Here is a 13511-nt window from a genome sequence, read left to right on the forward strand (position 1 = left end):
GGTAAAACATTCATAATTCTAAGGATTTATTGCTAAGAAAATTAAAAAGAAGGCAAAAATAATCAGAACAGCAGCGGTCACGGCCCGGTACTCTTTGATCTCCTCACTCCTCATTCCTCACTGACCTGTTTGGTAGATGGTTTTGATATTAATGTTTCATCTTGGGCTAAATTCACCCCCCTCCCTCCCCCCAACCTGATAGGGCCTCAAACAGGCATCTGGGAAAAACATATGAAGGAGAGAAGCTGCCCTCAGAGTCAATGAATAAGGAGGAAAATACAGAATGCAGAAGATGCAGAAAAGCCCCCCCCCCTCCTCCCCTGCTCCTCACCTCATCTTCTGCAGCCGGGTGTCCGGGTGCTTCAGGGCCTCCCAGAGCATGGTCGCACCAGCGTCACCCAGGGCATAATTGCTACTCAAGTCCAGTTTCAGCAAAGAGCGGTTGGAGCGAAGGGCGGCGGCCAGAGCTGCACAGGAAGCACCGGTTATCTCACACCAATGGAGGCTAAGAAGGTGCGAGAAAGAGAGAGAGAGTGGGAATTAAAACATCAATAACTCTAAGCAGGGTTTTAAGTGGGGTGAAAAAACTGGGGGTGTCTCTCAAAGGGCGTGGCTGATGTAATTAAGGGTGTGGCTTAAAAGCACGTCATGTAAAAATCTGTGCTTAGCGTAGTGTGCCGTCCGACTTGTATTTTGCTGTTTCTGTCATTGCATCCATATATAAGATACAACAAGCATCATACCTACAACAAGTCAGGACTATTGCCTTTGTCAATGGTTGTTAGTTGCATAAGATAAATAAGCAGCAACTATGGCTTGTTTATAATGTTGAAAAAGCTTCCACTTAAAGCCCTGGTGACACCACGACAATGTTGCTGCTCCTGAGTTTCAAAAAGAGAAGGGAAATCCAGAGAGAAAACGACTCTTTAAAGGATTTCCCTTCCCCCACAACGCTCACCTGGCGTGACGTCATGCCGTAGCTTCTCCACTAGCAAGAAGTGAGCAGAGTGAGCAGCTCACACTAGTGACAAGTGAGCAGTGTGAGCAGCGCACACTAGTGAGCAGTGAGCAGTGTGAGCAGCGCAATCTAGTGAGAAGTGAGCAGTGTGAGCCGCGCACACTAGTGAGAAGTGAGCAGTGTGAGCAGCACACACTAGTGAGAAGTGAGCAGTGTGAGCCGCGCACACTAGTGAGAAGTGAGCAGTGTGAGCAGCGCACACTAGTGAGAAGTGATCAGTATGAGCAGCGCACACTAGTGAGAAGTGAGCAGTGTGAGCAGCGCACACTAGTGACAAGTGAGCAGTGTGAGCAGCGCACATGATGTGAGAAGTGATCAGTATGAGCAGCGCACACTAGTGAGAAGTGAGCAGTGTGAGCAGCTCACACTAGTGACAAGTGAGCAGTGTGAGCAGCGCACATGATGTGAGAAGTGAGCAGTGTGAGCAGCGCACACTAGTGAGCAGTGAGCAGTGTGAGCAGCGCAATCTAGTGAGAAGTGAGCAGTGTGAGCCGCGCACACTAGTGAGAAGTGAGCAGTGTGAGCAGCGCACACTAGTGAGAAGTGAGCAGTGTGAGCCGCGCACACTAGTGAGAAGTGAGCAGTGTGAGCAGCGCACACTAGTGAGAAGTGATCAGTATGAGCAGCGCACACTAGTGAGAAGTGAGCAGTGTGAGCAGCGCACACTAGTGACAAGTGAGCAGTGTGAGCAGCGCACATGATGTGAGAAGTGATCAGTGTGAGCAGCGCACACTAGTGAGAAGTGAGCAGTGTGAGCAGCTCACACTAGTGACAAGTGAGCAGTGTGAGCAGCGCACACTAGTGAGCAGTGAGCAGTGTGAGCAGCGCAATCTAGTGACAAGTGAGCAGTGTGAGCAGTGCACACTAGTGAGAAGTGATCAGTATGAGCAGAGCACACTAGTGACAAGTGAGCAGTGTGAGCAGCGCACATGATGTGAGAAGTGAGCAGTGTGAGCAGCGCACACTAGTGAGAAGTGATCAGTATGAGCAGCGCACACTAGCGAGAAGTGAGCAGTGTGAGCAGCGCACACTAGTGAGAAGTGATCAGTATGAGCAGCGCACACTAGTGAGAAGTGAGCAGTGTGAGCAGCGCACACTAGTGAGAAGTGAGCAGTGTGAGCAGCGCAATCTAGTGAGAAGTGAGCAGTGTTAGCAGTGAACATACTAGCGAGAAGTGAGCAGTGTGAGCAGCGCACCTTAGTGGGAAGTGAGCAGCGTGAGCAATGCACACACTAGTGAGAAGTGAGCAGTGTGAGCAGCGCACACTAGCAAGAAGTGAGCAGTGTGAGCAGTGCACCTTAGTGGGAAGTGAGCAGTGTGAGCAGCACACACTAGTGAGAAGTAAGCAGTGTGAGCACGGCACACTAGTGAGCAGTGAGCAGTGTGAGCAGCGCACATCAATGTGCCTGCTGTGACTGGAGTCTGGAAAAACACGGGCCTCCTTTAAAAACTGCCTGTGCTCAGCACCAGCAAGACCCGGCCCACTTAAAGCCCTGAGTCTAAGGAATTATTTCTGAAACTATTCAAAACAAGATAAAAATAGTCAGAACAGCAGCTGTCACGGCCCAGCACTCTCTGATCTGAGGTGCCAAGAAACTCTTTAACTCCTCCCACTGTCACCTGGTTTCAGTCCTGATCTTGTTGGAGCGCAGGGCCGCACTCACTCCTCGTTTTACACTGACCTGTCTGGCAGATAGTTTTGATAGCAATGTTTCATCTTGGCCTACATTCACCCCCCCCCCCCCGCTGCAGCCAATGAATAGACACAGCTGGATGTAGGCACCCGTAATCTACAGGAAATGAAACGTATGGCAGCAGAGGAGACTCCTTAAAATCTGCATCCTTCGGGGGCAGTGGTCGAAGTGGGGTAAAAAAAGTAGGGGAACTGTGGGTGGAGAATCAGGGGGCGGGAATAACCAAAGATTGAATCAGTGGGCGGAGTCAGGGGCGTGGCTAGAAATAGCAAAACATATCAATTTTTAGTACGTTTAGCATTTCACTGACCAGTTACAGCTTATAACGTGATTTAATTAAAACAACGGATAAACATGTTTGAGGTTTAATTCAGGAAAAAGCAAACAGCCATAGGTAATACAGGTTTATGTAAAGCGTGTGAAATATAAGCAGGAACAGCATGTTACCTTAATGCTTTTACTCAATGTTCAGAAATCCATGATTATTTTTTGTCTCAAACATTGAGGTCATGAATACAGGGCTCCTCCTGTACACATGTGTTAAGCAGGGCTCAGAAGAGAAAGGGATTCTTCAGGAGAATCTAGACTCACGGAAACCCACAAAGGCTCCTTCATATTCATGCCGCCAGCTAGCTGCTCAATCATAATGTAGCAAAAAGAACAACTGAATGCAGAACAATATCATACATTCACCCCAGTACAGGGATCTGGGCCTAAATCCATTGTTTCTTTGCTCACCATGCCATTCCAGTTTGGACCCAGCCATATGCAAATCAGTCTAGATTCTGCTCCCAATGGGAACAGTCCTGTCCCCTCCCTTCTCGTGCCCCCGTCACCACTCCTGCCCCCGTCACCTCTCCTGCCCCCGTCACTTCTCCTGCCCCCGTCACTTCTCCTGCCCCCGTCACTTCTCCTGCCCCCTTCACTTCTCCTGCCCCCGTCACTTCTCCCGCCCACGTCTCTTCTCCTGCCCCGTCACTTTTCCTGTCCCATCACTTCTCCTGTCCCCTTCAATTCTCCTGTCCCCTTCAATTCTCCTGTCCCCTTCAATTCTCCTGTCCCGTCACTTTTCCTGTCCCGTCACTTCTCCTGTCCCGTCACTTCTCCTGTCCCATCACTTCTCCTGTCCCATCACTTCTCCTTCTCCTGTCCCGTCACTTCTCCTATCCCGTCACTTCTCCTTCTCCTGGTCCCTTCACTTCTCCTGTCCCGTCACTTCTCCTTCTCCTGTCCCGTCACTTCTCCTTCTCCTGTCCCGTCACTTCTCCTTCTCCTGCCCCGTCACTTCTCCTGTCCCATCACTTCTCCTGTCCCATCACTTCTCCTTCTCCTGGTCCCTTCACTTCTCCTTCTCCTGTCCTGTCACTTCTCCTTCTCCTGTCCCGTCACTTCTCCATCTCCTGCCCCGTCACTTTTCCTGTCCCATCACTTCTCCTGTCCCCTTCAATTCTCCTGTCCCGTCACTTCTCCTGTCCCGTCACTTCTCCTGTCCCGTCACTTTTCCTGTCCCGTCACTTCTCCTGTCCTGTCACTTCTCCTGTCCCGTCACTTCTCCTGTCCCGTCACTTCTCCTGTCCCATCACTTCTCCTATCCCATCACTTCTCCTTCTCCTGTCCCATCACTTCTCCTGTCCCCTCACTTCTCCTGTCCCGTCACTTCTACTTCTCCTGTCCCCTCACTTCTCCTGTCCCGTCACTTCTACTTCTCCTGTCCCGTCACTTCTCCTGTCCCGTCACTTCTCCTTCTCCTGGTCCCGTCACTTCTCCTTCTCCTGTCCCGTCACTTCTCCTTCTCCTGTCCCGTCACTTCTCCTTCTCCTGTCCCGTCACTTCTCCTGTCCCTTCACTTCTTCTGTCCCTTCACTTCTCCTGTCCCCGTCACTTCTCCTGTCCCGTCACTTCTCCTGCCCCCGTCACTTCTCCTGCCCCCGTCACTTCTCCTGTCCCGTCACTTCTCCTGTCCCGTCACTTCTCCTGTCACTTCTCCTGTCCTGTCACTTCTCCTTCTCCTGTCCCATCACTTTTCCTTCTCCTGTCCCTTCACTTTTACTGTCCCTTCACTTTTCCTGTCCCTTCACTTCTCCTGTCCCTTCACTTCTGCCCCGTTCACTGTTCCTGCCCCGTCACTTCTCCTTCTCCTGTCCCCGTCACTTCTCCTTCTCCTGTCCCTTCACTTCACTTCTCCTTCTCCTGTCCCTTCACTTCATTTCTCCTTCTCCTGTCCCTTCACTTCACTTCCCCTGTCCCGTCACTTCTCCTGTCCCCGTCACTTCTTCGAGTGGAGGATGGGCACATTTACTTATTTTGCTTGGTGTGCATCAGAGGATTACTGCAAAATGGGGGGCATTCTAATTTTCTGACTACTCCCTTGGTTGGATGGAGCAGTGAAGGCCGCTCTTTTAGGGAGTGCAAAGGACACTCTCATCACGTGCTGCTTGCCATTATAAGTGTAGTTCAAAGTTCGGGGCATTTTGATTTTCTGGCTTCTCCCCTGAGCAGAGCCTCACACCTTAAAGGCCACAGGATCGCAGAGGAGGGCTTAAGATCACGTTGTCCTCCAGTTAAAGGGGCCTGGCAGTTTAAAGGAAAACCCTGTTCTCTTTATCAAGACCTGTATTTCGAACAATCCCCAACAATAGGCATCCCACGATGTTCCCTTGTTCAATTACGTCTGCTGGGTGTTGAGACTAATGTAATATTCGCCGGATTTCCCCTTTAATACATCACGTACTGAGCAGCAAAACACACTTATAAAAACACAGCTTAGAGCACTCAGCAAAATATATATTCCATAAATCGCATTAGAAGAAGCAAGCACCCTCGGTCACGCCTTTGACAGCCACAAGTGGTTTTACAAGTATACTGTCTATAACAATAGCTTGATCGAATGTAATGCTTTTCCTCACCTCCTCCGCCTCGTCTACGTCAGGGTTGTGTTTTCCAAACAGCAGATTACACTGCCCACAGCGCACCTCACGCCCCAGCGGGATTGTTTTAAAGTTTTGATTTCACATTTGTGGACCCATCTCGTATATTTGTTGCACAACGAGCCATGGCCTGCACCCAGATACCAGAGACACCTCATGCAGATCTCGCTGGCATATGCTAAAGGCAGGCAACGGGCGGGCTCATTGTCATTCGAAAGGGGATAATCAGCCTCTATCGGAATGACAATGGGCCTGCCCACAGGGGGTGCGAGCTCAGGAAGGGGCTGCTGCAGCCTCTGGAGTTCAACAGAGAAGTGCGAGCAGCCCCTGGAAGCTGAAAAAAAGTTATGGTTTTTAGTAGGACTATTCTCTCTGTCCCGGGATGCTTTTTTCAAACAAAGAAGTAGGGGAACGGACTAAAATTATTTTTAGAAGTAGGGGCACGCCGTGCCCACCGATCCCCCTCCACTTCTACCGCTGTTCGGGGGACATTCCCCTACTCCGTGCACTCGGGGTGCTGATAGCGCCTAAAACAGGCTTCAGAGAGCTGACCCTCAAACCTGCATGTAAGACAATGATATGGAGGAGAGAGGCTGCGCCCAGAGTCAATGAATACAGAGGAAAATACAAAATGCAGATGATACAGATTAGGCCCCCCCTCACCCTCTCCTGCTCCTTACCGGATCTTCTGCAGCCGGGTGTCCGGGTGCTTCAGGGTGTCCCAGATCAGGGTCGCACCAGCGTCACCCAGTTCATTGTCACCCAAGTCCAGGTCCAGCAAAGAGCGGCTGGAGCGAAGGGCGGCGGCCAGAGCTGCACAGGAAGCACCGGTTATCGAACAGTCACGGAGGCTAAGAAGGAGCGAGAGAGAGAGAGAGAGAGGGGATTAAAACATTAACGATTCGAAGGATTGATCACTAACAGTATTAAAAACAAGGTATAAATACCGAGACCAGCAGCTGTGCTGGCCCAGGACTCTCTGATCAGAGGTGGACAAGAAACACTTTAACTCCTCCCACTGTATGAATTGATGGGGGACCTTGGGTCCACTTATAAAAGCACATATACCATCTCTTAGTGGGGCCGCTCATGGGATAGGTCCCTTCAGTAGACGTTTCGGTCACAGTCACATTAAATCAGTTGTACACATTTACAATGCAAAGTGCGTCCCCGCGGTGGCGTTTGGTGCGGAAATCTGGGGACACAAGCCTTGCCGTTCAACTCAAGTTCCTGAAAATAAATGTAAAGAAAGCGATCAAGAATACCCCAGAGTGTCCCAGAGGAAATTGTCCATCAAGAAATGGGAGCAGATTTTATAACTGATTTTGTTTGACTCCGTCCAACACTTCTGTGGCTCTCAACGCGGCTTAAGAGGGAATTGGAATTTAACGGGATGATTGGGACTGATCGGATAAACTTGGAACTGAGTCATCGCATTCCTTGGGTAAAACAACTCTGGGGGAGTTGGGTAAACCACAGTTGTTTAGTCCCCCAGAGCTAATTAGTAAATCAGACAGAGGCGGGTGGAGGAGGCTTTTAGATCAACTACTGGCTCAATCCAAAGATGGTTATAAGCACTTTATAATCGTGAAATCCCATCGTAGAAGACTACTCTAGGAGGCTGGCTTAGTATATGGTGCACACCTATTTAAGCACTGGCGTAACGAAAAGTGAGGGGTCCTCCCTGCACGGTACTTAGGGGGGCCCCCTCCGGGCTCAATCAGGAGCTCTTCCGGCCAGAGTTCAGTGCCGAGGGGGCCCCTTGGAGCAAGGGCCCCCCCGCACCGCATGGGCTGCAGGGTCCTGTGTTACACCCCTGTATTTAAGTGAAGCTCCCTGCACTTATCCAGACAACCCTTACGGTGGTTTTAGTGGTCTTAGACAACCTTAGAAAGCTCTCTAAGTGGTAGCTGTGGAAAGCAGCAATCCGGCTTAGTCCAGGAGGAGTGTTACGCAGCTTGTTTTACCAGAACTAATCATATAGTGTAGGTTAAGTGAAAAAGAGCCACACAGAGTAGTGATAAAAATATGTAATTATTATAAACAGTCTCTAACACATTGCAATATCTCTTACCTGGAGATATAATCACAATACACACAGTGCTTCAATAATAGAAAACATGAGTAGCAAAATACGCCGTGGTCTCCAGGGGGAGAGCAAACCATATACTAATAAACTGGAATGCGAGTCACAGCCTAAGTCTAGACTGGACCCAGAAGTCGCAGAAGAGCCGGTGACCGAAGGAACCACCCAAGGTAAGTACCCAGGAGCCCCACGGAAAGTGTGTGCAGAGTTGGAACACGACTGCGTGCTCAGTACAAGTCATGGGGTAAGTCGTGGTTGCAGTTTTTGAGAAGAAGGAACCTTCCCAGAGGACCCTGAAGATGGAAGGTTGGAGAGTCCCCCCACCCATCGATACCCCAGGAACCAGGATACCCCCACCAGGGAAGCCGGGTGCATAGGTACGAAGTGACGTCAGAAACCGCCATAGACCACTATGGAGGACTTCAGTGAAGATGCCGCTGGCAAAGAAGTTGAAAGTGTCTGGTGGAACCCAAAGGTGTGTTCAGGAAGAGAGGTACCTGTAGCAGAGGAGACAGAGTCTGTGCCACTCAGGAGAGACCAGGAGGCAAGGAAGACGAACCTTCACCGAAGTCAAAAGCTGCAAGAGTGTTGACTGTGAGCTTGGCGCTGCAGTTGTGCAGACCAGATGAATCTGTGGAAAACCCAGAGCCGTTCACGAGCTGTCCCATGTCAGATGTCGAGAGCCAGGGAGTAGGTGACCCCCTGGAGCACCAACAAGCCTTGGCAGCGGCAACAAACAAAGCAGATGGAATAGGTACAGTGTCAGGACCGGCAAGGTCCAAGTGACTCACCACGAGCAGGCAAGTCAGAGTAAGCCCTGTACAAAGAGTGAAGCCCACTAGAGCCAAAGATGACCCTCAAGAGGACCCCCAGGCTGGAGACACAGGAGTCACAAGAAGACCTCGAACAGCTCACCAATGACGCAGGTCCACGGTGCAGAGGATATAGCGAGGACACAGATCTTGGTATCAAGAGATGCTGGAGGCTGGAGCAACTCGGAGCCTGAAGATCTCTGGAGGAGAGAGTCAACAAGCCTTGGTAACTGCAAGTCGATGTGGCACACAGGGGTACTTCTCCAGCAGTTCTAACAAGGAATACTGGCCTCAACCTTGCTGTGAAGACAGTGCAGGCCTCAAGAGAGTTGCAGAACCAGCACTTTGTTGCTGAAACTTTCAGAGGCCGTAGGAGCTCAGGCAGAGCAGACCAGTCAGCTTCATTGCGGATGCAGATGCAGGGAAGTGACTCCTTCAATCCATTGGAGATTCCTTCAGGTGTCTTGGATATCCACAGGCCCTGTGAAGAACCTGTACGGAGCACAGGCACAGACGAGGCAGAAGATCGTCATGAAAATGGGACGAGGAGCAGCAGGAGTCTTCCCAGTTGCAGTCTCGGTTCCTAAAGCAAAGTCCAACGTGCCCAGACAGTTGAAGATGAAGTGGCTTCGGATTTGAATCTTGTCCCATGACGAATCCGTAGAGCCACTCACATGTAAGTCCTTAAGTACCCTAAGAAAAGGGTTGATACGATTCCAGGGTCCCTCCCAGAGAGAGGGGCTGGGCAGAGAAGAAAATACTCCCATGTTCCTATTTAAGATTTGGACCAGAGTGGAAGCCAACGGCTCCCAGAACTGGTTCCAACTGGAGTATGCAAGGAGAGCACCAAATTTCCCTCTCAAAGCAGTCTGGTGGCGCTGGGAAGCACCCCAACCCTGGCTCAATACACCAACTCCTGTCTGGGAGGTGGTTACACCTCCCTGTGACAGGAAACCTATAGTTCTACCTTCCCCTGCTCAAGCTTGGCTCAGCCGCAGGAGGGCAGACTCGTGTGGTTGGCAGCAGTCCTAGGTTGGGTCAGGCTCTGTAAGATCGGTCCCAGGAGTGTGGAGGGCACCCCGGAGGAGCCCTACCATGGATGGAATCATACCTCCAACTCCAGATACTGTGAAGGGGTATGATCCCAACAGGTTTGATGCCAAACATGCCCAGGTTCATTCCAGCCAGGTTAGAGATGGTCATCGTGTAATGACTCATGACCCCTCTATGTCTTGTCTGGGGTTTGTAGGGGTGTCCTGCTCATACAAGGGCATCTGCACACTTATTACTGAGCACTCTACCTTTGGGACTGAAAGACCTACTAGAGGGGTGACTTATAGGTTCTAAGTCCAGTGCTGCTAGATATAAGGAAACATGTCTGTTGTGAGAGGTGAAAGCACCAATCACAGAGGCTGCAATGGCCGGCCGGTAGTCAGGGTTTGGAGGGTCTCTTGTGGGTGCATAAAACATGCAGCAGCCCACGGAGGGCTTCTGGTGCACCTACGCCCTAGGTACTTCGCTAACCCTAATAAACGAATATGGGACTAATACAGACAACCCTGAATTTTACACCATGTTGTTTGGCCGAATCTATAAACTTCAACAATCCACTATCATCTGGGGGCCTTTAACTTTCCACTGGATCCAAACATGGATAGGTCAGGGGCACCGCTGGGACAGACTAAACAAGCAAGCAGGGTGCTCAGGGAGGGAATGAGTGACTGGGAGCTCAATGACATATGGTGGATCCGGAAACGGGAGGGCACATTTATCTCGATCGCACATAATATGTGGTCTCGCTTACACTACGGGCTGGTAACCCGGGAAGTCAGTAATTGGACACAGACTGTGAGAGATCTACCCCGAAGCTGTTGCATCACTCCCCAGTGTTGCTAACTTTGACACTGCCGAATGAGGCCTCCGCCCCTTTCAATGGAGACTTCAGGCTTCGCCCTTGCTGGTTGCAGGTTTCAGGGACGGAGTAAAGACAGCTATTATACAATACTTTAATGAAAATAATGGGTTGGTGGATGCAACGAGTATACTTTGGGATGCTTTCAAGGCCACGATTTGCAGCTCATGTATAGGGTTTAGGGCTGGGGTACTACAATCCTTGTGATCTCGCCTATCTCAACTCGAAAAACTTAGCAAACACTCAAGAGAACATATTAAATCAACTCAATGCCTCAGACGCTGGTGCACATTAGGACACATCTCAATAAATACGGTGAGACGGCGGATCAGGAGATCTGCTATTTGTTAAAGCGCTGGGTGGCCCGAGCATATGGGGAGGCAGGGAGACCTGGGTGCAGTTTAGCGACAAAAATAAAAGGACCACAAGATATTCCACAGATACTGACTCTCACCATGCAGGAGGGAACACGGCACCATGACTCCCAGGAAATCCTAAAATGCTTTGTTGACTTTTACGCCAAACTTTACGCGCGAAACAAACGTGTATCTAAATGACCTGGCGCTTGCATGGCTTTCGCCAGGGCAAAGGGAGTTTTTGGTTCAACCAATAAAGGAGTAAGAGGTTGGTGATGCCATCTGCTCCTAACCCAATGGGATGTCGCCTGGAAGCGATGGCATTCCAGGTGAATATTACAAAGCCTTCTAATATTTATTGATACCTCACTTACTAAAAATGTATCAGGAGGTGTATGACAAACAATCTCTTCCTCCTACTCTCCGGGAGGCACTACTAATCACATTGTTGAATCCCATGACACCGCCCGAACAAGTAGATTCCTACCGCCAGTTATCACTAATTAATACTGATGTTAAGAATCTGGTAAAAATCATTGCATCCCGGTTTCAACCACTAATGTGTTCCCTATTATTTGCCATACCAAGCAGGTGTTATCACCTCTAGGTCCACAACGCATAACCCTCATACCATATTTGCTGTAATTCGCCAGCTGAATGCTCCGCTGTCTGCTGCGGTGGTCTTTCCGAATGCCATAAAGGCATTTGATTCTATACAATGGCCTTATATGTGCACTGTACTGGCCCGGATGGGAATGCCACCAGCTTTTTAACATTTGATTTGGCTGCTCTACACGGACCCGGTTGCCTGCGTCTGAGTAAACGGTGTAATATCTGACTGTGAGAAGTTGGCCTGGTATATAATGCTCACTAATTCTAGTGATCACTTTGTACCATGCCAAGCAACCCTTATGATGATGGTTGTAATTCAACCTTGTAGACCAGTTATCCTAGTGGTAACGTGGACAAAGCAGTCTTAGGCTAAACTCTGAAAGGCATGTGAAGCCAGCTGTTATACCATACACAACCCCCTTGAATACCAAATGAAAGGGACACCACACAGATATATATTGAAAATATATATTGATTTATTAACTATTAAAATCCCCTGGACTCTTTATGAGCACAGAAGCACAAGCGTAAAATCACAAGACAGTTTAAAATACACAAAAGTTGCACAATATGGATGAGCCCTAGGGGCCACCTAAACCATATACTAAATAAGTGGTATAAGAGATACCTAAAGGAAAGTGAAGAGGCCTAGGGCCTTGGGAATCGCTGGAGCTATTCGAGACTGGAGTTAACTAAGTCGGGAAAGGCCCACGGGACTCGGGTGCAGTGTTCAAAGTGCACGCACTTCTCAATACAAAGTCTATGGTGCGTAAAAAGCACAAAGTTAGAAAGTTAGGAACCTTCCGAGTGACCTACGGAGCTGAAACTTAAAACACAGGCCCTTGGGATGTGTACCAGTGCAGGAGCACCGGCGGAGCTGAGTTACCTCACCCACAGGAAGCGGGTGCACAGGGTCGAAGATGTGTCGGGTTTCGTCACGCTGGTCGATGGTGCTTGGAGCTGAAGATGCTGCAGGCGGCTCGATGAGAAGAGTTCCGGTGGATCCAAGGGTGGATCTGAAGAGTTGAAGACCTGAAAGCAGAGGGGACAGTGTTCAAAGTCACTAGCCAGTGACTACCGTGGAACCAGAGTGGAACCAGGCGATGTCGGGTGCAAACAGGCGTTGTCGGGTAGCTTCTTTCTGCAGCCACGTGGATACCCGGGGTCGAGGACGTCCAGGAGTCGGTCACGAGCTGTCCCACGTAGGCTTCTCGCTGTTGGCGGTGTCGGCGACCTGATCGGAGCCAACAGGCCTTGGCAAATGCAAGCCACGCAGGAGTTGAAAGATGCTGTTCACTCGGACCAGCAAGGTCAGAGCGAGTGCTCCTTTTCACAGGAGCTTGGGTAGGTCTGGAGCAACCAGACCTGCTGTTTAAATCTTCGGGTTCGTCGCCAAGATGGCCGCTGGCCGCGTGGCTAGTGGCCGGGATGGCGCGTCGAGTGGCACAATGCAAAAGGGCCCCACGCAGATCGTGGAGATGCTGGAGGGCTGATCTTCGGTGCAAGGGCTGCTCGGTGGTGGGGGTTCTCAATCCCCAAAGCACAACGTCGAGGATGCCTCAGAAGCTGCGCAGTCAGCTTGTCGGGTGTCTTTCAAGAGGTCCGGTCCCACGTCGCTCGGTGCCTCCACGGGTCCCTTCTTCGCAGGGACTGTGGATCGGGCTCTGAGAGGTCTGGGAGTCTGGTTCTTGTCGGGCTCTGGGCTCGGTCTCCGGCGGGAGGCGGCGGCAAAGCAGACGTCGAGTCGCTGGTTGGTACCTGTGTTCACAGGGTGGTCACTCCTTGGCCACAAGGGAGATTCTTCTTCAGTCTTCTGTGCAGCAGAATGTCGAAGTCCAGTCTTCTTCTTAGTTTTAAGTTGATTTCGGGATGATCTGCTGTGCAATGGCACTGCTCCCCCTTTTATTCCCAACTGGGGGTGGATCACCTACTAGGTCCCTCCTCTGGGAGGAACCAGGAAGGGGGGCGGTTACACCCCCTTTCCTTTGTCCAGCTCCGCGCCAGGACTGGGGCTGGAAGGCCCCAGAACCGGTTTGGACTGGCCTATGCACGGGGACACCTTGTGTGCCCCGGGCATGTCTGATTCTTTTCAGC

General features: G+C 50.6%; 1 protein-coding gene across 1 annotated transcript in view; it reads right to left on the bottom strand.

Annotated features, from left to right (window-relative positions):
- The window catches only part of LOC147736957 (NACHT, LRR and PYD domains-containing protein 12-like), a 663764-nt gene that overhangs the window by 458726 nt on the left and 191527 nt on the right, over window positions 1-13511 (bottom strand). Inside the window, exons 7-8 of the mRNA XM_086922399.1 lie at window positions 6320-6490; window positions 332-505 (exon numbers count right to left, since the gene is read on the bottom strand). Of these exons, the coding sequence (XP_086778525.1) occupies window positions 332-505; window positions 6320-6490 (345 nt within the window). The remainder of the gene's footprint in view (window positions 1-331; window positions 506-6319; window positions 6491-13511) is intronic.

Source organism: Lissotriton vulgaris, chromosome 1_1 (genome assembly GCF_964263255.1).
Source record: "Lissotriton vulgaris chromosome 1_1, aLisVul1.2, whole genome shotgun sequence".
Lineage (NCBI taxonomy): Eukaryota > Metazoa > Chordata > Amphibia > Caudata > Salamandridae > Lissotriton > Lissotriton vulgaris.